The sequence below is a fragment of the Clavelina lepadiformis genome, chromosome 9, assembly GCF_947623445.1.
Source record: "Clavelina lepadiformis chromosome 9, kaClaLepa1.1, whole genome shotgun sequence".
NCBI classification, from domain to species: Eukaryota; Metazoa; Chordata; class Ascidiacea; order Aplousobranchia; family Clavelinidae; genus Clavelina; species Clavelina lepadiformis.
In genome coordinates this window covers 320,362-343,351 of record NC_135248.1, presented here as the reverse complement: position 1 = coordinate 343,351, position 22,990 = coordinate 320,362, and the positions used below count along the sequence as shown (strand labels likewise).

The following is a 22,990-nucleotide window of genomic DNA, read 5'->3' as shown; positions in this document are numbered from 1 at the left end:
TTAAGCAATCAGAGAGACGATTTATGCTGAAAGGAATAAATTATTTGCGAGTCTGCAAAGTTAATTTTATACAAGTGTACCGAGTGCATTCAAGGCAAACTTGATTACCTCGATTATAGTATATGGCGACTGGAAGCTGTAAATAAAAGTGTATTCTGTTTGCTGCTGTGGTGTTCAATTCTTTGCAGGCAATTTAATCGGTAAGCAAATGTGCGTTAAATTGCATTCACATGTTGATATAAAACGGAGCAATCAAATTTCACGGTCAGAAGAGAGAGACTCATCAGCCGACAGCCAAATCAAAGACAGCTGTCTATTGTGACGATTTGTGGACATTGCTTTAGTCGTAAAAACTCATAGTGACATCATAATTACGTCAAATAGGACTAGGCAACTTTAAAACGTCATAGGGTTACCTACTGACAGTTAATCCAACCGCTATAGTTCTATCACTATAAGAAAGACGAACCAAAATTTAAGAGGAATAAAACAAAAACTTTATTGCACGAAAAAAATTAATAAAACGAAGCTGCGCGAGGCAAATAAATATTATTGGACATAGAAATCATAAATTTCCATTTACACACTTCGAGATTATGAAATCAAAAAAATCTATCAACAGTTTACGATACAGAATCACAGACATCTATCATGGACCAATAATATTAAGATCAACACAAATCTATCTCTTCATCGTCATCAGTGACTCCGGATTGATTGGGATCAATTATGAAGACCTTTTTCTTATCTTGTTGGTTGCTTGCCCAACCAGTCATTCCATTCACCTCCACTTCATCAGGAGGAGCCTGGTCTAGATATGATGAGGTCGGATGTTGGTGTTCATCCTCAGAGGTGATCACAACATACTCCTCACAACCCTCTGATCCCTGGCTACCTCCCTCCTCCGTGGTTCTCCACCTGTGGTTGTCGTGGTAACGAGGTGCACTGCTCCTGCCGAGGAGCTCAGCTCGAGCAGATGCGAGATTCTTCTTCATCTCCTTCTTCTTTGATTCTCCGATCTCTTCAAGCCCGGTCAGTCGTCGATGATGAGATGGCGTTGTGCGCACTGACTCAGCAGAATCTTCCTGCATGTTCGGCTGTGAACGAAGTGAGTCAGCATAAATTGGTGTTAAAATTTGTTCCATGTATTCTGTGACGCACCATGTGTGTGATGTCTCTAGAATCAGTGGCCTTTTCGTTTCTCATTGGCTGATCATTCATTCCCACAATCCTCCTCTCTTTGGCTTTCTTCTCGGAATTTGACCCAAATAATTGATGTCGCAGTTGGGAAAGTTCGTTGTTACGCGATTCAACCTGCAAAAGAAGTCGATTCAGTCCATGCTAACCACTCGATCTGCACCAATCAACAACCTGGGTTAGTTTGTTTATCGGTGCGGCAATTTCACTTTCGGTTTCGTTCCTCGGAGATTTTTCAATTTGAACTTCTGGTGCGTAACTTGGAGGTGGAACAAATTCCTCTAAAAGTCAAAATTTTATCAACACCAAAACTCAAAAATTAACCATATACGACAGTGGTTCCCAAACAAGGGTCAAATAATGGGTTGTGCCGATGCAAACCATCTGTCTGCAGCGTAGGTACTTGAGAAAAGAGCAGACTGCTGGCATCAAAAACAAACTTAGTAACTTACTGCAAAAAATCATCCGCACAATCATTATTTTTCATGTTAAAATGCGCAGTTTGAGACTTGAGTTGAGAGTTGTTCACCAAACTCAGATTTGGGTCAAGGTCATACACAAGCTCTCATGAGGCATCACGAGGTCAACGTGCACTGATTCATATGACAAGCCATCACAACTCTATGACATACCTAGGCACTCTGATGCATACGGTGAATTGATCTCTTTTGCTGGTGCTCTTGAATGACGTAAGTCATTAATCGCGATTGGCTGCGAGTGGTACCTACACAGACATCAAATAAATTCCGATATGCATGAGTCGAAGTCACACGAACTTACCCAAGAGTTGATTTTGCTCCGAGTCTCTCTTCAAGCAAAGTCCTGATGTTGTGCAGAGTCGGACGCAAGTCGTGCGTGCCGAGTCCACAGAAATAACGAAGCTGAGCAACATCTTTGTTGAGGAGGAAGACGCCGTACTCAAACAGGAATCTGTCCTTGCTCCCACGCACGTGAACTGGAAATCTATAAACAGTTTCTACAGCTCGTGATGACATCATCAAACATATTACATCATGACTCACAATCTTTCTTTGTCGCTGAGCTTATCCGTGGCGTGGTCGACGATGCTAGACATGGACCCCTTAAGAATAATTGGATATCGCAGAGGAAGAAGCAGGAATTGTGACATCATTGACAGAAGCTGACACGTGTAACCAAGGGCAACAGATGTTTGTAAATCTTCTTTAGCTGAGTCCAAAGTAATACGAGAATTTAAAACTGGGGACACAACTCACAAGTAAATATCAAAAGATTGTCGTCTTACAACTGAAGTTCTCCGAGTCGGGCAGCTTGACCGCACAAATCGTGTGGACCTCACAGCTCTGTGCTCTCTTCTGGGACCTTAATGAACAAACTACAAGTTTAGCAAAAGATGAACTTGCAGAGAGCACAAAGGTGCAGTTGATCTCACTTGATATTGGTGTCCATCGTGGATGATATCGGGAAAATATGAGACAATTCTGACAGAATATCGCGCCGCCTCAAACCAAGTTGACTGGCAATTTGTGCTGCGTGCTCCTTCACAAGTAGGTAGGAGTTGTAAGACTCGCTGTGTGAACTTCGGTCCTGTTTCAAGTTCTCCTGCCGAGACGTCAGATCTGCCTCTAGTTGGAGTACAAGTTGATCCGGTGTTATTTGACTTTCAGTTTAAATTTTTCCAAGACAAAAATAACTTAAGTATTCCAACCTATTGTTGCAGTAACCCTTTGTACATGGAGACTTCAAGCGAGTTGTCGCTAACTCGCTTTTCTTTGGTTCCAAAAATTATAAAAAAGCAAAATCCTGTGTCTTTCTGAGCACATCAACTCGACCCACATAAATGACGTGGGGTAACTCGCTTGGAAACAGGGTTGCGACTTTTAAACCCCAATATCACGAACTATTGATAATTTATTTGGTTAGTAAAGAGACAGAACATAAATAGAGAATTCATGCGAAGTTTTAAACACTAAATTACTTTAGCATGTCCAAAACACTTAAACTATTTATCTTATCGCTTTTTTATCGCATTGTAGGAACTCATTTCGAGGTATATTGCTGATCTAAAGCTGACTTTATTAAAAAAAAAGTCGTTGACGTTTGAAAATTTTAGCAATGTATCATATTTGAGGCTTCGGTTGCCTGCACTGTGTTGGGGTTGCACCTCGACACGCTTTCAAATCCGCCAGAACTTAATTCTTGTAAATAAGTATCAAAGTGAGCAGAAATTTTTCCTCGCGTGCCACGCTTCGCTTCACCGAGGCTTGCACATGTAAAGAGGGTCATTGAGGTCATAAGCTGCGTGTTAACTGAAAACATATATTTAAGCAAAAACATGAGCTACCTTGCTGCTGGAGATTCCACTTTGCTTTCCTGGCCAACTCCCTCTCATTGGAAAGTTGCAACTTCTCCTGCTGAAGAAGATCCCGAAGATGAGTTACTCTCGCCTGAAGATCTTCCACTTCCACTTCCTGGAAATTTAATTTCATTTTCTTACAAAGTTCAAATAAAGTCTGGCTGGAGCTTCTTAGTTAATCCGGACAATACACAGAAGGAACGAACCAGTTGTGAGGTTTCCCTGCGGCGGATGATTAAATTTTTTATCAGCTTTCGAACAGAAACAACATTCCTCCTGCACTGAGACGTGGCCACCCTGCACGATAATATCCTGGGCAAGAAGCAAATGACTCGGTGAGATGATACGGAAGTTTTGTGACACAACAAGTACAGTCATTCATAGACAACACCTACCTCCGTAGAGCAAAGACATGATACGAGCTTTTTGCATCCTTCTCATCACAAGGTGGCAGTATAGTGAGCTTGGGGCTGGTGGTGACGGAAGTCGGCGGGGCGTAGTACAACCCATGCAGGGTGAGAGCGACAGCGTTTGAGTGGAAGGTGATCATATCGGAATGAAGCTGACCAAGATGACATTAACTTAACCTCCCCCAAGCACCGCACTATATATGATTATGTTGAGGGGAGATTTTTTCAACAACGAGGTTTAAAATTGCCTCTTTTACACGCTCCCCACAAAACTTTTGCACGTTTGTTGGAATATGCTGCCATCACACTTTTTCACTCAAGACTTGATTACCAGAACAACAAGAAATCTGCCGTGTTTGACAACCAAGCAACTGAGTTTTCAACTATGGTCATTGTTCTATAACAGGGGTCGGCAACCTTTTGCTAGTCACGGGCCAAATGTCGAGTGTACAACTCTTTGTCGGGCCGGAAATTTCATTAATACTATAATTCACACTCACTTGAGTATATTACGCTACATTGCTGCAATCTCAATCATACCAATCACAAAAAGAGCAAAATATATGTTTTCACACTACAACAACACAGCATTAATGTGACATGGCATCTCTCTTTGTATCTATAACGACTAGTCTAGTCTACTCTACAAACAATCTCGTACTTAGTACGAGATACTAGTCTACCGCCTTCGCACCAGTTTTATGGCGTAACATTAGACTAGTACGACGTACTTATGGCGTAACAATACTACAATTTTTTCAAACAGTGCTAACGCTGCAGTTTGAAACTCAATAAGAAAGGGCGGGCCGTATTATTGTGATAACTAATTAATATGTCTCGGGCCGGACGATTTCGCATGGCGGGCCGGATCCGGCCCGTAGGTTGCCAACCCTTGTTCTATAACAATGATGTTTGTAGCTTTCATAGCATTTAAAATTGCTGCGGTTGTAGCAAGTGCTCAAAGAGTCTGATATCAACAACAATAATAACATGGCATTACATCATCGATGGTGTGACATCATCGAGGGTGTGACGTCACCGGTAACTTACTGTTTGTCCTATGCAGTGAAGCTGGTGAAGGAATATTTCCCACTGCAGAGCTGGCATGTAGGTTCCTTCGTTGCCGATCCATAAACGAACTGTAAAACCTGCAAAGACATCCTAGCTGACCACATGCAAGAAACATGTCCTAGCTGACCATATGCAACCGCGGAGCTCTATTTGATACTCACTTGTCAGATGAGAGAACTTGACAGAACGAGCGCTGAAACTGGGCCACGTTGGATTGGCGCTGTAGTTAACCTTTTCGCTCTTAAATATCTCCTCTGAAATTAAATCATACATCAATGAAAATCATTTCCCATCATGGGCGTATAAAAAGCACATATAGCTCAATAAACTGCAGCACATGTTGTTGTGTGCTTGTGATGAATCACCAAATACAATTTAATCAACACGGAGATGGTGAGTAGGTTCAACTTAACTGTCTTCCTCTTCCAATCAAAACAATGTTCTGAAACTTAAAGGCTTGGCACGAATGTTGCACAAGAAAACACAATTTCAACTAATTAATATTTTCCTTTTACCTTTCCCCCCAGATGTGGTATCACTTGTGTGGAGCGTGAAATATAGAAGCGGGCCCTCGTGTGGTGTATCATGTGACTCATTCGGCGACGAAGGGGCAATTGTAAGGTTCCTTGCGCATATCGATGAGATGTGTCGAATGCGACGCTGAAAGGATTTACTCATCAATCTATCGCCATAGCAATGATCATATTTATAACAAAATATTTCCAGCAAAATATGTCAACTGGCACAGTACCAGAATGTTTATCACGGACAGAGAAAAGTCTTTGCACAATCCCTGCACTGGTTACTCCACTCTTTGCTCGATGTTTGGTTAGCGAGTTTGCCTTTCAGCATTTTCCTACAGTATGCACTTTTATTACTTCTTTTTGCTTAACAATACGGTTTGGTTCTTGCCCAAAAGTTGAACTGTTCACTTTCGCCAAAAGCACTGAACAGGAGTAGGCACTTTGCATAGAGCGCATTATGTGAGCACTGGCAGAAATAAACAACATCACTTTACAGTGTCAAGCAGATATCTATGTTCTGACGCAAGATAATAAGATCATTTTGCGCAATTTTTAGAAACTTTTAGCAAAAGTGTGAAGTTGGACAAAACCACTACAACCACCGAACACAGTCAAACACAACTTGGCGCCGGCAAAAAGTGTCAAACAACTGTTGTGGCATTGTTGCAAAAGCAAAATTTTTTTTAAACCTGATGTCTATGGTAGCGGATTATGAGTTGTCATACCTTGCCGAACAATATAGGTACAAAACTTGAAAGTGTTCAAATCAAAGCCTTGCTCTTACTGATTCAAACTGTCACTTTGATAAGTGGGATCAACTTCTTCTAACTTTGATTTGATGCAACAACAACAAAAGCAACAAAAAACAAAGAGTTTCATGCTAACTAGTCATATCACAGAAGTATCAGCGCTTTCATGGTTATGTGAGTTTCTAAAACAGCTTTTGCTATGCTCAGGAAACATGACAGTTGTTAATATATGTTTTAATTAACAAACTGGATACACACACTTAATATAATTTTAAGAATCAAATTCAGAATGCCATTTATATATTTAATTATTCATGGTCAAGAAGAAAATAAAAATCTCACCAAAGCAAAATTATTCCCAACCTACCTAAAGCAATATTTCTAATCACAAATGAGATAACACAGAAACTATGAGATTCCTAGTCAACCAAGTTGGTTTAAAGGCCTGACAAGAAAGTACGGCTGTTTTTGATGAAAAATAGTGCGCGCAATGATGCAAATTTTGGTTTGATGGTGTGCACCTTAGCCTCAATCCTTTGTCTATTCATAATAAATTGGAGTTCAAGCAATCAGGTTTTCCTTGTTTATTACTGTGTTATAAATCGGTGTGAAGATGTACCGGTATGGCACGTTGATGAATTTCGTTGTGCAGGTGCCATACTTTCCACTACAGTTTAAAGGAATGTACAACGTCACATCGAATTGGGGCTTACAAAAACCATATAAGAACCACAACCCAGATAAAAATTAGCAGAAAAATTTTACCTGTTGAAGTACAACAGGCTGGATTTGTAGTTCTGTGTCCTCGTTTTCTTGCTTCATATTATTTCATCCAATCATCGCTTAACTCATTCTTAATTAGCTCCTTAAAGTTCACCTACAATAAAATGCCAAAATAACAAACCAAAAAAATTCAGGCTATAGCTGCTAGGGCTACGCTAGCAAAACGGTGATTATATGCAACGCGAATGCGGAATTGTAAACATCTCACGCAGCCGCTGTGAGACCGCCCGTCTGTGCCGCACTTTGCGCAGCTGCTACTAACCATAGATATCTTATATATAATAACTAGATATCCAACTACCTTGCGCTTGTGCTTTAAGAAGTGAAGCCAGTATGGGTCTGCCATTTTGTCAACATATGCGACCAGAAACGCTCTTGCGCATATGTGTGGAATGCAACATATGAAAAGATTATGTGAGATTGGCAAATAGTAATAAAATGGAAAGACGTTTTTATGACGCAGACGATGCTAAGCATTATTCCTAAAGCTCAATTGCGTATTTAAAGGGTGTTTAACGTTTAAATAGCCTAGAATCTAGATAGTGGAACCGCCCTTAGGGTATCAGTTGGTGCAAATGGTAGGATGTTTCTGGCGATAAGCTGTGGGAAATAGTTTTTTTTTGACCGAGTTTCTTGAAGTTTAAAATGTTCTTCAATAGAAAATGTTTTACTTGCTGATATTGGCCTAGATTGCTAGGCTACCGGCAATTTGCAAAAATATCATGGTGGTGTAAGCTTATGACAAATTTTAATTCGCTTGTGTATTACTTGTGTGAAGTATTACACAACAAACATATCTGTCATAATGACCGCGTACACTGGCGATAATTGTTAGAATATGAGCGAGGACAATTGATGGTTAATTAACCACGGAAACGCGCAATCGGCCGCAAGGGAGAAACGTAACAGATACAGGGCAAAAACAAGTGTAACACTCTCCTCCTTCCCACAAAACTGTAGACAATCAATAAATGTTTTACCCAGGAATATAACGCATGTCTTACAGAAACCAACGAAGTAAAAACTAGCAAGTGAATAATGCAAAAATGACGTACAACAAACGATCACTTAAATAGACACTCAAACCACAAGTATATAAATCGTTAGTGACACACTTAAACTGTAAAATCTTAGTATAAACAAAAGAATATAACAATATAAAAATATATAATCTCAATATAAAAACACGAAAACAAAACACAAAAATTTGCTATTAATAACTTTACATACACGTGCGTGAGTGAAGTGAAAAGATGCGTCTATTATCGTATTCTACTATGACGCTTTAGGTTTCGTCACAATGGATAGCTGTATTTGACTTAGCTATCGTCTTGGTTAGCATACGAGTCCCTCTCACTTCTGACCGTGAAGTTTGATTTTTTCGGTTTACATCAATACGTAAATGTTATTTAACGTACACTTACCTATTGATAAATCGCCTGCAAAAATAATGAATACCCCGGCAGCAACAAAATACACTTTTATTATAGCCTTCAGTCGCCCAACAAATGTAATTCAGGTAATCACGTTTTAATGCACTCGTTTTACTGTATCCCCATCAACTCTCTTAGACTCGCAACCAAACCATCCCCTTTTTTAGCATAAATCTTTTTTTTGTCCGTTCGTTGTTTTTCTTCAAAAGTTGCATCATCCTGGCCAAGTTTGACCTCTGACGTATTTGTTTTCCAATTTCCGAACCAGTTCAATCAAGGTCTTCACATTATCATTTCTGATGCAGATGTTTTTCTGCACGTAGGCTATGACGTGACACAGAGTCACGTGGTTTGGTTGTCACACTACCTTTAACCCTATCCTAACCAGGCTCGCGAATTTAAAAAAAAACTAGGCTTGGCCGACCCCGCACACACATTTTCAATCGTTAATAACTCGAAAACTATACGTCGTAAACTGATCGGATTTTGACAGGTTTGTAGCAAAAACATCTGGCTTCCTGTATACATCATAATTGTAATACTAAAGAAAGTGCATTTCGTGTAAATTAAGTATTTCTACAAGTGATACATTTCTCGACGTTTTTCTTTGTTACGCCGCACCCCCGCTGTGCTTAATTGCCTGGAAAATCAGCTGACTGCGAGAAGAGAACACATCCATACCAAAAGAAAAACGTTTGCTTTGCGGCAGAAACTCCATAAAGATCATATTTAAGTCGCTATATGTTTTTTGTTTTAGAATGTTTTCAGTAAACTGATTTAAATTAATCTTAAAATGTGGAAAGTGTTGAAATTTTTTGATTAGAATGTTTGATGTGAAAGACTGTCTTTGTGACTTACTCAACCCCTAATTGAAGTTATTGTAAAATGTAGGTTATCTTGCATATTAAAACATTGTTGTCATAACAACAGTAAATCTATTTATTTACAGACACTATGACTAACAACTTTTTAACTATACTTTAGAAAATTTAAAGCATAAAAAGACTAGAGAGCAAATTAATGACATTAATTTGACATGAGCCTGTGGTGCTTCTATGCTTGTTACCCAAAAATATAAAGTTACAAAGATAGCTCGTTGCTAGGTGGAGCATTCCGACATTAAGCCGCGTCTTATAATCCTATTCGAAAGACTGTGTACAACTGTACATCGTATAGATGTGAGTGAAAAAACCATAAAAAGAAATTCATAAAATCGTCAAAATTCTGATAATCCGGAAACAGAATACGCCTCAATTTAAAATTGAATTTTATTTTATTGTGTATTGTTAGAAAGAAATCGTTTTTTAAAAATGCTGTGGACTGCGCATGGATTGGATTAGAAATAAACGAAAATACAAACAAACAAGTTGTAAAAATAAAAACAGCTGGAAACATTACAAGGGCGTTGTAAAATCAAGGCATTTACTTGCATTCGGTTATTGCTGGTTAGGGCATAGAAAACATAAAAATCTCCGTGTAATATTCAACTTTCATTGATTTTTTGATCATTACGTTTAACCAACACAGTATATGAAGAGAATCACATTCACGGATTATTAGCACATTCGGAACTTTTTAACAAATGTAAAATATAAAATAGCGCCATGTTGTCAACACATATTTGGCAAAAACCTTATACGTCATTGATAACGTAATAACTTCACTCTTTATATGCAATTTTTCCTTCACGTTTACAGTACGATACGTCATCACCTTGTCACAATCTTTACCGAACAAAGACAGATTTTGATAAAAGCTTCAAAGTAGTTTGAACTTGATTTTGGCACATTTAGCGAGAGGAGAAGTTAGACAAGTGCATGGCTGGTACATACAAGACATAACCTGGCATTTTGAAACATTTAATGTCATACTACCCTCTGTGACGTGGACTTGGTTTACCCAACCTCGGACTCTACTTGGAAGATGTTTAGTGACGTCATCACAAAAACGTCATGTACGAGATCAACAGTTCACACCAAAGTGACCCTTTCGAATGGCTGGCAGTATGACGAGTCCTGGAACTTGCAGTAGACATGCTGCTGGCCCTCGGAGGGGCCGAAACTTTCCTCCGATATCGCGTCCATATTGTTGGGGCGCTGCTCTTCGGAGGAGTAGCTGAATGTCCGGCTGTCCATTCGCGATCTCCGCCACGACAAATTGGGGCGGGTATGGTCGATAAGCGTACTTTGTGATGACATAGATGAACTTCGCGCCGAATCTGTTCCCGTTTGAGATGTCAGAGAAGATCTTGCTACTGGTTGGTCGCCAACTCCACTGTGGTTATCGTCATTTCCGGAATTGTTTCTTTCTCTTTCTTTACCTTTACATCGGCGAGTGACGTAGCCTCTGGTTACCAGCGTGCAGACAACACAAACGACGATTCCTCCATAAATGATCCCAGCTAAGATCACAGCGTTTTTCAGGGAAAGTCCCCCTGTTGGCTGGTCCTGGAGCACTGGCTGATCCTCTGGAGTTTGCGGAGTTGTTGTTTTCGTGCTCGCTGACGTCGTGGATGTGGTGATGACGTAGGGACGGGTAGACGGAGCTACGTCATCATCGGCGCCAACCTCTCTGACTATCGGATCCCTGGAGTCTTCATCGGGAGGAGTTTTGTTTATTTGTCCGGGGCACTCTTTGCTGGACTTTGCCGGACACGCGACGAACTCCCCGAAGAGGGAGGACATTTTTCTTCCTTCTTTCGCGACAGGAAGCGAGCACCGGATGTCGAGCATTTCTTCCCATTCATCGTCGTTTATTTGCTCATTAAGGAAGTCCTGAAATGAAGTCATAATCATAATTCGTTGATAACAAACAGATAAAGCGACGTCAAGCTCACCTCGTATTTCTGGCTGTTGCAATCGCACATCCAGGGATTCCCCAAAAGCGAAACTGAATTCTTTCCAGGTCGGGGTCGCCGTTTGAGCAAATCTCGGAACCAGTCTTCTTTCGGTTGCTTGAGCTGGTTATCGTTCAACTGGATCCGAGTTAAGTGACTACACAAAATCAAGGGAGTTAACTCATGACGTCATCATAAGTGGTTGATGTAAAACACACGTCACGTCTCCTTACGTGCTAGCCTTAAAGAAGTCTTTATTTAGGCAGGAGAGACTATTGTGACTCAGATTTATGGACTCGAGTTTTCGCAAAAGTATTAAAGTGTCTTCATCCAGCACCGAGATGGAATTTCGGCTCAAGTCTAAAGTTCTGTGAAAATAGAAATTCGTAATTTGCTTTTCGTCCCGGCTGTTTCAGACTTTGACGATCATGGGACGCATTTGGGGCGCATACCTTGCATATTATCAGGCATGGTCAGCGATTGACGCGAAACTTACTGAGTACACAACAATTAAACATTTGTAGTGGCTTGGGAGCCACATCCAATACCATTATACCAATTGTGGAAACATATGCGCCATTTAAACATTGTTCATTGATAAACCTACAGCTAGCATTTAATATTTGCAATGCAGATGCAATTCGGCTGCAGTCACAACTTTACAAACTGCAATCGTTATGCAATATTTGGAAACTTGCACTAAATAACTTTATGTGAAAGCGCCGTTTAGTACGTTACCAGGTGATTTCATAACATCCGAGTTTTAACTGTAAATAATTCCCATTTGCCAACGCTTTGCTTTTATCGTTCACACAGTCTGAAATATGCGTGTGTTTTGTGTTGAATATTTCCGTTCACAAGCGCTCTACGCTGTTATAAGCTTAAACTTCTGTGCGTGTAGCGCCGAGACAGAGAGATACCGAATCGTACGAACGTATTACGTCAGTCGTGTTAGAATGTAATTTATTATACTTGTTTTAATTGGTGAATGCTAAGGTTGTGCTTGTGTCATAATAATCGGAACCTGTACAGTTCCTACAATAAAGGATTGTTTCTGATAAACTATATCTGTTAATCGTAATAGCTTTCGGCTAGTAACAGTAGTAACACGTTAAGGTTAGAGATTTCTAACCGCACGCAACCACGGAGTCAGATCATTAATTCGGCAGGTAAACTAAGACCGAATAGTGTAAGTTAAGACAAGCAGCATCCTCCGCATTTTGGTGACAACCGACGTGGACACGACGTGTTTCAACAATCCCTACAGACCCGTTCTTCACTGGTAAGTGGATTTTGCATGTTCTTTTTACAAATAGCTGCAACCTAGTTTGTAATGCATGCCCACCAGCTCGTAATGCATGCTCACTTCGCTTAGGCTATCATTTTACACCGCGCTGTAAAATGCAATAAAAGTTTTGTCGTGAAATTTTTCTTCGGCATCTTTGGTGCCCAACATTTTTGCGGGGTGTCGGCGAATTTTTTTGTCGGTTCTGATAAATGCCAAAACCGTTGCCGACACTGCGAAAAGTTACTTCTTTACCAGGCAAAGCTAAGTCAGAGTATCACATTAGCACACGCTTAACCCCACGGCCCGTCGAGGCAATTCAGAATACGACCATGTCGAACGAAAACGAAGAACAATCGGCAGAGCCCTCCAGCGATGAGGCGGCCGGATCCTCTGGTCTGGGGGCTGACAGGCAAGAACTGATAAGTGCGCGGACACAGGACACTACTTCGAGGAACGATTTGTTTTCGCACGTCAAACTTCCTACCTTTTGGAAATTCAATCCCGAAGCATGGATCTCCCACCTGGAACACAAATTTTCTCTGTATCGCATCGCTTCGCAAACAAACCGTTACTTGCTAGCAGTAGAAGCAATACCGGCTACAGACCTCGCATTACTTCGTTTGCCTTCCGCGTCGGCTCAGGACTGCTACGATATCTTGATCAACGAAATTTTGAGGAACTTTGATAAACGTGAGGATCATTTGGATTTTTTGTTGGCTGACCTCACGCTGCATGGTCAGTCACCCAAACATCTAATGCGGGAATTGATGAGTGCAGTAGGTCAAGAGAATCTTACTCCGCCAGTGGTTAAACTAATTCGTGCAAAATTTCTCAAAGCGTTACCGCAAGACGTCGCAATTGCGCTAGCCAGCGTGGAATACGAAAATCTACAGAGCCTCGCAAACAAAGCCCACGAATTATTGTTGCTTAAACAACCGCAAACTTCACGGAACAACCTTTCGCTTGCTATCACTAATACAGATGGACAACAACATGCAACGAGGAGTTTCGGACCAAGAAATCCTTACTACGCCAACGAAAATCCAGCAAACCAGCGAGAAGCATCCAACGCGACTTGGCAACAACGATCGGCACACGCAAACAATGGACGGTCCCACGAATCAGGCAACTACAATGTCGGTGATCGAGAGGACCAACGTCCACGGGGTGCTTCCTTCACGAACAGACGCAACGACAGGTTTTCAAATTCGCCTGCCACCTTTCCGAAACGAGAATACCAACGCAACAGTTACGATGGTGCTTCCCCTGGTAATTACCCTGGTGCTTCCCGTGGCTCTGATGGCTTATGTTATTATCACGCGCGCTTTGGAAGAGATGCGCGCTGCTGTCACCCGTCATGCTATATGTGGAAAAAACAGTCACAAGCGACAAAAAACGCTTGGCGGTCGACGCAACAATAGAACGCTCAGCCCCGTCGATCGCATCAGCTGCCACAAGAGGCTGCCCTTTGTTGACTGTGTATGATTACTGCAATGACATTCATTTTTATGTTGATAGCGCGGCTTCAAATTTGCTGTTATCGGCCAGTTCAGCTGACAAATTAAATCGAGAATCAAAAGCGCCGCTTTTTGCAGCCAACAAAACGCTCATTACTACGTATGGCATTAAACAGCTTAATGTTTCTCTGCATCCTCGCTTTTCGTATCCCTTTGAGTTTGTACTGGCGGACACACCCTTTTGCATCCTGGGGTTGGATTTTCTTACTAATTACAACTTTGTCTTGGACCTCAAAGCGAAGCAGCTGATAGATGTTCCCAACCAACAACAATATACGCTAGAGCCAGAGGCGTATGACCCTCTTCGAATATCCATTCTCAGTCAGATAGATCCGGTGGGCCATCTGTTACATCAATTTCCGGACCTGCTACAACCCATGTCAGCTGCTGTTAAACCGGTGAAACATTCTATCGTTCACCATATTCATACCACAGGTCCCCCCGTACGTTCACGCCCGCGTCGTTATAGTCCAGAAACAATGGAAATCTTGAAGAAAGAAATTGACAGCTTACTAGAACGGGAAATCATCCGCTACAGTGATTCGCCTTACGGGAGCCCAGCGTTACTAGTTCCTAAAGGTTAGTCAGGCAACAAGTATCGTCTTGTCATTGATTACAAATTGGTCAATAAACAAACAACCGACAGCTGTTACCCTCTTCCGTTCCTACACAGCTTTTCAGACGTCTTATATGGTAAGACGGTCTTCTCCAAGTTAGATCTCCAACAAGCATACCACCAAGTCCCGGTGGCTCCTGAAGACGTTCATAAGACAGCATTCGTTTGCCCCCTTGGACAATTTGAATATACAAGACTTCCGTTTGGTCTGTCCGGCGCGCCACGGACGTTTTCCAGGCTAATAGGAGAAGTAGTACGACCTCTTCAACACCTGGGAATCTTTGCCTACCTCGATGATATCATAATTGGAAGTGGTAATCTGTCAGAACATCTTGAACACCTTAAGATGCTTTTTCAACGGCTTGATGAATTCGGCTTAACGTTGAATTTCGGCAAATGTGAATTCAACCGCCAGGCTCTTGAATACCTAGGACATCACATAAGCGCTGAGGGTATACGACCAACTCAAGAAAAAGTGAAGGCCATTCTTGACTACCCTCAGCCGAAAACCTGCAAACAGCTGAAAAGTTACTTGGGCGTTTATTGCTATTATTTTCGTTTCCTGAAGCATTGCTCCACCATGTTACAGCCGTTGTACAAGCTAGTTCCAGGCAATCGAAACAAACGCGCCCCTTTACAATGGAATGCGGATGCAGAACGCGCGTTCGCCGACAGCAAACAAGCTATTGCAAATGCCAGCACTTTGGCGTTTCCGAAACTGCATGCGCCAACTTACTTAACAGTTGACGCTTCATTGACCGGTATTGGAGCAACGTTGGAACAACAACAAGGAAACCAATTTGTCCCGTTAGCATTCTTTTCAAGACAGCTGACTGCAGCTCAACAGAAATACAGTTGCTTCGACCGAGAACTGTTGGCCGCTTACAAGTCAATTCGACATTTTCGTTACTTCTTGACAGGCCGTCAATTCACCTTACGTACTGACCATTTACCTCTGGTTTCGAGTCTCGGGAAGCTCTCCGAACATTACTCACCAAGACAATTCCGACAATTGCTGTTCATTTCAGAATATACGACAACCGTGGAGCACATAAAAGGTTCTGATAACGTGGTGGCGGACCTTTTGTCAAGGTCTCATAATGCAACACCCAGCATTAACGCTATTTCCAATGTCCCGCCGCCTTTAGAATATGAGAAGATAGCACAAGAGCAAACCAGTGATCCCGCTATTCAGAAACTACGCGCCGCGACGACAGCACTCAAACTCAAGGACTGCAAGCTGCCCAACAACGACACAACCATTCTTTGTGACGTGTCCACCGACACAGAGCGTGTTCTGGTTCCTACCTCCTTCCGACGACAGGTGTTCCTGCACTTACATAACTTATCGCATCCGGGAAAGAAAGCCACCGTCAAGCTCATCAAGGAACGATTTATCTGGACAGGGATGTGTAAACAAATCGCTAACTGGGTCCAGCAATGCCCAAACTGCCAAGAAGGAAAGATATTCCGCCACACCAAAACCGCACCGGGGACATTTAAAATTCCTGAAGGTCGATTTTCCGACGTTGCAATTGACCTGATTGGACCACTTCCAACCTCCCACGGCTACAAATACATTCTTACCTGCATTGACCGATATACGCGTTTCGTTCAAGCCATACCAATTCCCGATGCCACCACAGAAACCGTCGCCGCTTATTTCGTCAATCATTGGTGTTCCTTGGTCGGCGTTCCAATCATCCTCACAAGTGATCGTGGACCGTGTTTCACAAGTTCTGCCTGGGCGGAAATTATGTGATCGCTAGGTATACAACACAATCTGACAACTGCTTACCACCCCAGGTCCAATGGAATTACGGAACGTGCAAATGCGGAGATCAAGCGCGCCATCAAGTGTTCCGACGAACCAGAGCATTGGTTTCACAAATTGGGGTTTATTGTCCTAGCTCTGCGCAATCGCTACCTTCAGGACCTGAAATGTACACCAGCTGAGTTAACTTTTGGACACACCTTACGTCTTCCAGGTGGTTTCTTCTCAGACTCCAAGCTTGCCTCTGCAGTTCCTACATCCAGCTACCTCGGTGCATATCGAGACTTCCTCAACGACCTCCAGTTTACACCAACGACCGCTCATACGAAATTCATGGAGTCCTACGTTCACCCGGATTTGAAACATTGTGACCGCGTCTATGTGCGCTGTGACCATGTCAAAAGAGCGTTAGAGCGCCCGTATGTTGGCCCGTTTCCAGTACTGGAGAGATACGAAAAGTACTTTGTTATTTCTCGCCAGGGGAAACCGGACCGCGTTTCCCTCGACCGTCTAAAGCCTAGCTACACTATCGATATTGAGGCCCCTTTACCACCAACACCTTCGCATCAACAACAGAATTTTTCTTTGCAGACGCAAGACCCTGCTCCGCAGCCATTGCCCTCCGCCTCAACGAGACGACAAACAGTACCACCGACGGTTCCTGCTCCCGAGCCAACAAAACCTCCTACGGTTGTGAAGACGTCTCGAACGGGTCGGAAAATCATTCCACCAAAACGTTTTGCAAATTATAAAAACAACATGTTCATCTGCTTGATGCTTTCGTGCCTCTGCTTGTTCTCATCAGCCGAACAGGGGAACTTCCAACAAGCCGACCAAGAATTTCTATTATGCCAACGTTCGCACTCGCTTGGGTTGTATACCTTTGATGATGATATGCATTGCCAAAAGCAAACTCCCTTCACCATACACAACTGCTCGGCTACAGTGTTTGCTCCAGAGCTGCATCTCCAGAAGATTCCGGCAACAGTTTGCACTTCACAGATTACGGCCTGGAGCACCATGTACTTCTTTTTTGGGAGTTACCAAAAATCGGCCAATACCATTGACGCACACCCACCTTACAATCAGAAATGTACGTCTTGGAATGAAACCAAAGTTTCATCGAATGGCCCACTCATTCAATCTGATCCTGCAGCGTACTCGACACGGAATGCCGTCCAGTACAAGTATGTCTGGCCGACTTCAGCGTCAGGGACTGTAACCAACGACTTCCTGTTTCAAACTACAATCTACTACGACTACGTCACAGACACAATGACGTCATCGCTGGGATCGCTTGCATCGTGCTCAATTGAGCGTGGATATTGCCTAACGGGCAATCGTATGTTTATATGGCGAGTACCCGCGCGTATCAACTGCCCCCCTACCAAGCCTCTTGGATCACATAAGATGCTACTTCATTACAACTCTACGTCTTTGTATAGAGTTTCCTTACCTGACCTGGGAATCTCCGTACATCACTGGAGAAAGTGTTCCGCACGTGCGAAAAGCTGCTATGGCGAAAATATTCACTGTGACAACAACAACTTTATCTTTCGCTACCAACAATGTACAGAGCTCGACAGACTCGCTCTTTTTCGCCCTAATCTGCCAAGGCGGGTGTCTGATCAAACGCCACACTCGCAATTCTCGCGACTTCTTGCAACCTTCGACGGACAACAGGACGATCTCATCTCCGAAGCTCTCACTACCTTCAACGAAGAGAACAAGTTCCTACATTGTCAACTCACGAAGCTGATTGGCACACTCTACAAAGCAGTTGGGAAGATTTTCCCTACTGAGATACTGTCTTCCACTCTTGGACATCAAACCATGGGTTCCAGCTTCGGAGATTTTATGTCCAGAGCAACATGTCACTCTATCAACGGTACCGTCTTACCGTCACTTGCGTACCACAACGCGTTCAGTCAACGCCCTCTCATCCTATATCGCGATCAAAACGGCCACAGTCAATACGGCCAACTCATTTCAGACAACATTGTATTACCGGGAGTTCATCTGCTGGAATCGTATCGACCAGCTAGAAGTTTTGTCTTCCGAGTTCTGGGACACACCGTCCTTTATCACAACTACACTTTATCGCACGAACATGTGCAGGTGCACCAACTCAACTTACCTTTGTCGACTATACACATCAACTACAACGCTCCCGACTACGAGAAGATTCTCAACGAGCTACCTGACTCCGACTCGTTCACTGACCTTCAATCGCTGCTCAGCTCTATGTCTGAAGCCAACCTGCTTAAGGAGAAAATGCGACATGTCATAACAAGTCTTACTACTACTGAAGAAACTATGATCAACGGCTCCTACGTCGCCGACACATTCGCGCACGCCGCAAAACAAACACTACTGCTTGCATTGTCGCAGATTACGAATCCATTTCTCTCAGCCCTTATCTTCATCCTGCAGCTACTTGCCATGATGTGGGCCTTCTTCAATACCATCGGGTTTATCCGATCATCTCCGCAGCATTTGCGGTATGCCAGATCTCTTGTATCCCGTATTCGCGCTGGGCGCCAGCAACAGCAAACACGAGATGCACGCCCACAACAAACTCAACCGTCGCCTTTGCTTCGACGTTCTCGTGACCAACCGTCTTCTTCTGGATCTTCTGATGACGCGCCGCCCGCTGCGTCGTCCCGTGATGAGTTCGCAGACACACACACGCTTTAAGTTTCATTATCTGTATCAACGTAGTTTTCGGGGCCCCGAATGTCGTATGCATGTAACCTTTTGCCATTTTCCCTTTGTCGTTGTCGACCGACAAATTTTTTTTGTATATCTTGCGTATCGCATGCCTACTAATTACTAACCTTTTCCTTGCTACGTCGCCTTGTTTTGCAATTGTATCTTTACCAATTTCTGTCACATAGCATGCTCACCTTCCCGCGCATGACCTGAGTTGTTCAAATAATTACCCTCAAACCTCTAGTTTCTATACAGATTTGCCGTCATTACCGTCGCCGTCATTACCAACGACTGGAAACAATGTCCGACCTCGTTCCACAGATTAGTTGCGAGACAAAAATCTTCACAATGATAGGAGCCACAGCTGCTGTCCAGGCAACCGACTTGCTACGGTTTTTCCTCCACCTGAGAAACACAACGCCACTTGGAACCCAGGCTTACGAACAGTTCAAAAGTTATCTGAAACACCGATTGATGTGTGAGACACCCACCAACTGGTAGCAGAGGGTGGTTGCAAAACGGCAAAACTGTAATTACTCTGTTATCTGTACATAATCATTGTGTTATTTTTGTGCTACCCGCGTAAGCAGGATGTTAGTTTTTAATTGCCAATTTTTTTGCCTTCCGTAGCGGGGGAGGAATGTAGTGGCTTGGGAGCCACATCCAATACCATTATACCAATTGTGGAAGCATATGCGCCATTTAAACATTGTTCATTGATAAACCTACAGCTAGCATTTAATATTTGCAATGCAGATGCAATTCGGCTGCAGTCACAACTTTACAAACTGCAATCGTTATGCAATATTTGGAAACTTGCACTAAATAACTTTATGTGAAAGCGCCGTTTAGTACGTTACCAGGTGATTTCATAACATCCGAGTTTTAACTGTAAATAATTCCCATTTGCCAACGCTTTGCTTTTATCGTTCACACAGTCTGAAATATGCGTGTGTTTTGTGTTGAATATTTCCGTTCACAAGCGCTCTACGCTGTTATAAGCTTAAACTTCTGTGCGTGTAGCGCCGAGACAGAGAGATACCGAATCGTACGAACGTATTACGTCAGTCGTGTTAGAATGTAATTTATTATACTTGTTTTAATTGGTGAATGCTAAGGTTGTGCTTGTGTCATAATAATCGGAACCTGTACAGTTCCTACAATAAAGGATTGTTTCTGATAAACTATATCTGTTAATCGTAATAGCTTTCGGCTAGTAACAGTAGTAACACGTTAAGATTAGAGATTTCTAACCGCACGCAACCACGGAGTCAGATCATTAATTCGGCAGGTAAACTAAGACCGAATAGTGTAAGTTAAGACAAGCAGCATCCTCCGCACATTCACCCGATCACAGTTAACTAAAGTTTAGTTGCTTTGTTTATTTAACTTGATTTGTGTCGTCACAGTGCAATAACTTACTGCAATTCGGTGAGGTTGATGAAATGCCTTGAAATAATCTCGGTCAGCTGATTGCCTGATAAGATCAAAGTCTGGAGCTGAGTCAATTCGTGAAAAGCTCCTTCGCTCAACTCCGCGATGTTGTTGTTGGAAAGATCCAGAACCTCAAGGTGACTCAGAGGAGCAAAAGCGTCCTCATTAATCCGAGTCAGTGAGTTTCCACTTAAATTGAGGACCCGGAGATTCGCTAAGCCTGAGCAGAAAACAGCGGAAAATTTGAAATTTGTAGAAACCTTTTGTTTGATCACAGAGTCCGATCTGGCACCAACCAACCTGCGAACGCATCGTTGTCCAGAGTCGAGATTTTGTTCCGGGACAAAACGACCTCATCAAGTCTCCTGCATTTCTTGAACGTGTTCGCTTCGACGGTTGCAAGGTCGTTGTTGTCCGCGTTAAACTTCCTCAGCTTCGAGTAATGGCCCATGGTTGCTGCGAAGTTATCGAAATATCATTGATAAGTTTTTCAAGATAAGTCACTGATGCTTTACAAGCTCCCTGTGTACAATCTATGTCGAGACAGATGTTTACATCGAAGAGTTTACAAACTTCATGGGGCAATGAACTTATCACATGAAGTAGTTAAGTTTGTTTGCTAAGATTCGAGAATTGTTTAATAGACTTGTCACGTGGTACAAGCCCACGCACATTAACGACATAGTAAACCACATATTGGAAGCCCCTGATGCGAAACAAAACTTTCTAACGCGGAAGGAAAATCAAAAACGGAAAAAAATATTTTCGCAAAGAATACTCCAGTTTCACTTAATGGGTTTCACCTGGGTCTATAGACGTCAGGCAACTGCTGTTGAAATGCATGATCTTTGCGCTGCTTGGTGGAGCCTGGGACTTGATGAACTTGCTCGTGTGCTGGTCCATTGGATGGGGCACGGCGACCAGGTTGGAGTCGTCACACCACATGCTCATATCTCGCCAGTTCACAGAGCAACTAAAGAAGAAAAAATGAGTTGGTTTCCATCACAGCAACTAGATGTATTAATTATATGACATTTTATGACGAAACTATGGTCATTATTTTAGATGAGAGATGACGCCCACAGTAAAGTGAGCCAATACAAACATCGCAGCTTCGGAGTATTCATTGTCGTCGTAACTTAGAAATGATTGATCAAGTTTAACTCAAGCAAATATAAATCAGCAGTTTATGATTCAAAAGTGTTTTGCAAAGCAATCCCGATGCTGATTGGTTGCAATAACCAGGATTATTTACGAACAAACAAACAACTTATCTCACCTTTTGTGACTTTTGCCCTCTGCACATCGAACTGAAGCTTGGATGCTGAGTTGGACGAACCAGACTTCCAACACCACCGTAGCTAGCACGTGCTTTAGGATGACAATCTTGCAAATCACGTCACAGCGCATTCTTCCTAACCAGCCCTGTTTATAACTCGGTGCTGTAAAACTCTACACTTATTGTTAGGCTTACCATAATTTTGTGGCTTAAAAGCGGGACGCTTTCGACATATGACGTCACAATAACATTTTTATCGAATACAATGAAATAAATAACAAAAAAGATCACGAATTCTTCTTCAAGAATTACCGGTACGCTACACAGCAAAAACAATAATAAGAACATGCTAATATTCGTGTATGGCTTCTATGCGGCATGCCTATGCTGGCTGACTGAGTGCCAAACCGGGACGTTTGGCTAATAAATCGGGACGCCGGGACAAGACGTTAAAAAGGGGGACTGTCTCGGCTAAAACAGGACGTATGGTAAGCCTACTTCTTGTTCCAACTAGCCATTAAAAAACTAACATGATTCTACGTCATTGCCGTTAAAATGTGGTTGATAATGTGTAAAACACTAAACTTCCTTTCTTATCATTACACCGAATCAGGCAACCAGTTTTCTATCTTTCTGTTCTTTGCATATCCTGTATCAGAGCTGAGCATAGCTGGGCATTAGACAAGTCACTTTCTGAGGCTTGCCAGCTAAGTTGGGTGCAATGCTGAAATGAAACCACGAATCTCGTAAACAACCTTACGCTTTTTTATTTGTCTCAATTGCCAGTATCTCTCTTGGCAAATTTGGAAAAGCACACTTACATATTTTCTTCCTTCTATGTTTCGCATGAAAACATATTCCGGCGTTGTAATCTGTAGGTAATCTCAAAGTGATGAGCCAGTTTTGAATAGGGTTAAAGTTTTGGTGCTGTATACCAAGGCAGCTCATAAACAATAACAACTTAAAGTATTTTAACGTCTCACACTGTAACCAAAACTTAATCAAAAAACCTTAAAATCGTATGCTGCTAAC

The 22,990-nt window shown here is 42.4% G+C and overlaps 2 protein-coding genes across 5 annotated transcripts; both read right to left on the bottom strand.

The window, feature by feature from the left end:
* Positions 1-178: 178 nt before the first annotated feature.
* On the bottom strand, positions 179-9,201 carry LOC143470424 (UV radiation resistance-associated gene protein-like). 4 transcript variants are annotated; one of them, XM_076968552.1, is made up of 16 exons: positions 8,300-9,201; positions 7,052-7,163; positions 5,529-5,673; positions 5,175-5,267; positions 4,993-5,090; positions 3,928-4,094; positions 3,739-3,844; positions 3,521-3,647; positions 2,609-2,801; positions 2,462-2,538; positions 2,220-2,385; positions 1,978-2,160; positions 1,830-1,921; positions 1,372-1,478; positions 1,162-1,314; positions 179-1,097 (listed from the first exon to the last, which is right to left on the bottom strand). In XM_076968552.1, exons 2-16 carry the CDS (start codon positions 7,106-7,108, stop codon positions 672-674), a joined length of 2,190 nt encoding a protein of 729 aa, XP_076824667.1. In that variant the 5' UTR covers positions 7,109-7,163; positions 8,300-9,201; the 3' UTR covers positions 179-671. The 4 variants fall into 4 exon arrangements, with proteins under 4 accessions (XP_076824667.1, XP_076824668.1, XP_076824669.1 ...); XM_076968553.1 differs by having other exon boundaries at positions 8,494-9,201; XM_076968554.1 differs by lacking the exon at positions 8,300-9,201 and having other exon boundaries at positions 5,529-5,695; positions 7,052-7,142.
* A 555-nt stretch (positions 9,202-9,756) lies between these two features.
* LOC143470425 (uncharacterized) lies at positions 9,757-22,908 on the bottom strand. The gene is made up of 6 exons (XM_076968556.1): positions 21,483-22,908; positions 20,980-21,135; positions 20,668-20,899; positions 11,572-11,706; positions 11,339-11,495; positions 9,757-11,276 (listed from the first exon to the last, which is right to left on the bottom strand). Exons 1-6 carry the CDS (start codon positions 21,628-21,630, stop codon positions 10,473-10,475), a joined length of 1,632 nt encoding a protein of 543 aa, XP_076824671.1. The 5' UTR covers positions 21,631-22,908; the 3' UTR covers positions 9,757-10,472.
* Between the last annotated feature and the right edge of the window lie 82 nt (positions 22,909-22,990).

Excerpts from the sequence above, each read along its gene's own strand:
- LOC143470424 (XM_076968552.1), bottom strand. The coding sequence starts at position 7,108 with ATGAAGCAAGAAAACGAGGACACAGAACTACAAATCCAGCCTGTTGTA. Across the intron at positions 2,539-2,608 it reads ACGATGGACACCAATATCAA|GTCCCAGAAGAGAGCACAGA; the intron begins GTGAGATCAACT and ends TTGTTCATTAAG. Across the intron at positions 1,922-1,977 it reads GGAGCAAAATCAACTCTTGG|GTACCACTCGCAGCCAATCG; the intron begins GTAAGTTCGTGT and ends ATGTCTGTGTAG.
- LOC143470425 (XM_076968556.1), bottom strand. The coding sequence starts at position 21,630 with ATGAGCATGTGGTGTGACGACTCCAACCTGGTCGCCGTGCCCCATCCA. Across the intron at positions 21,136-21,482 it reads CCTGACGTCTATAGACCCAG|CAACCATGGGCCATTACTCG; the intron begins GTGAAACCCATT and ends ATAACTTCGCAG. Across the intron at positions 11,707-20,667 it reads ATCAACCTCACCGAATTGCA|AACTTTAGACTTGAGCCGAA; the intron begins GTAAGTTATTGC and ends CTATTTTCACAG.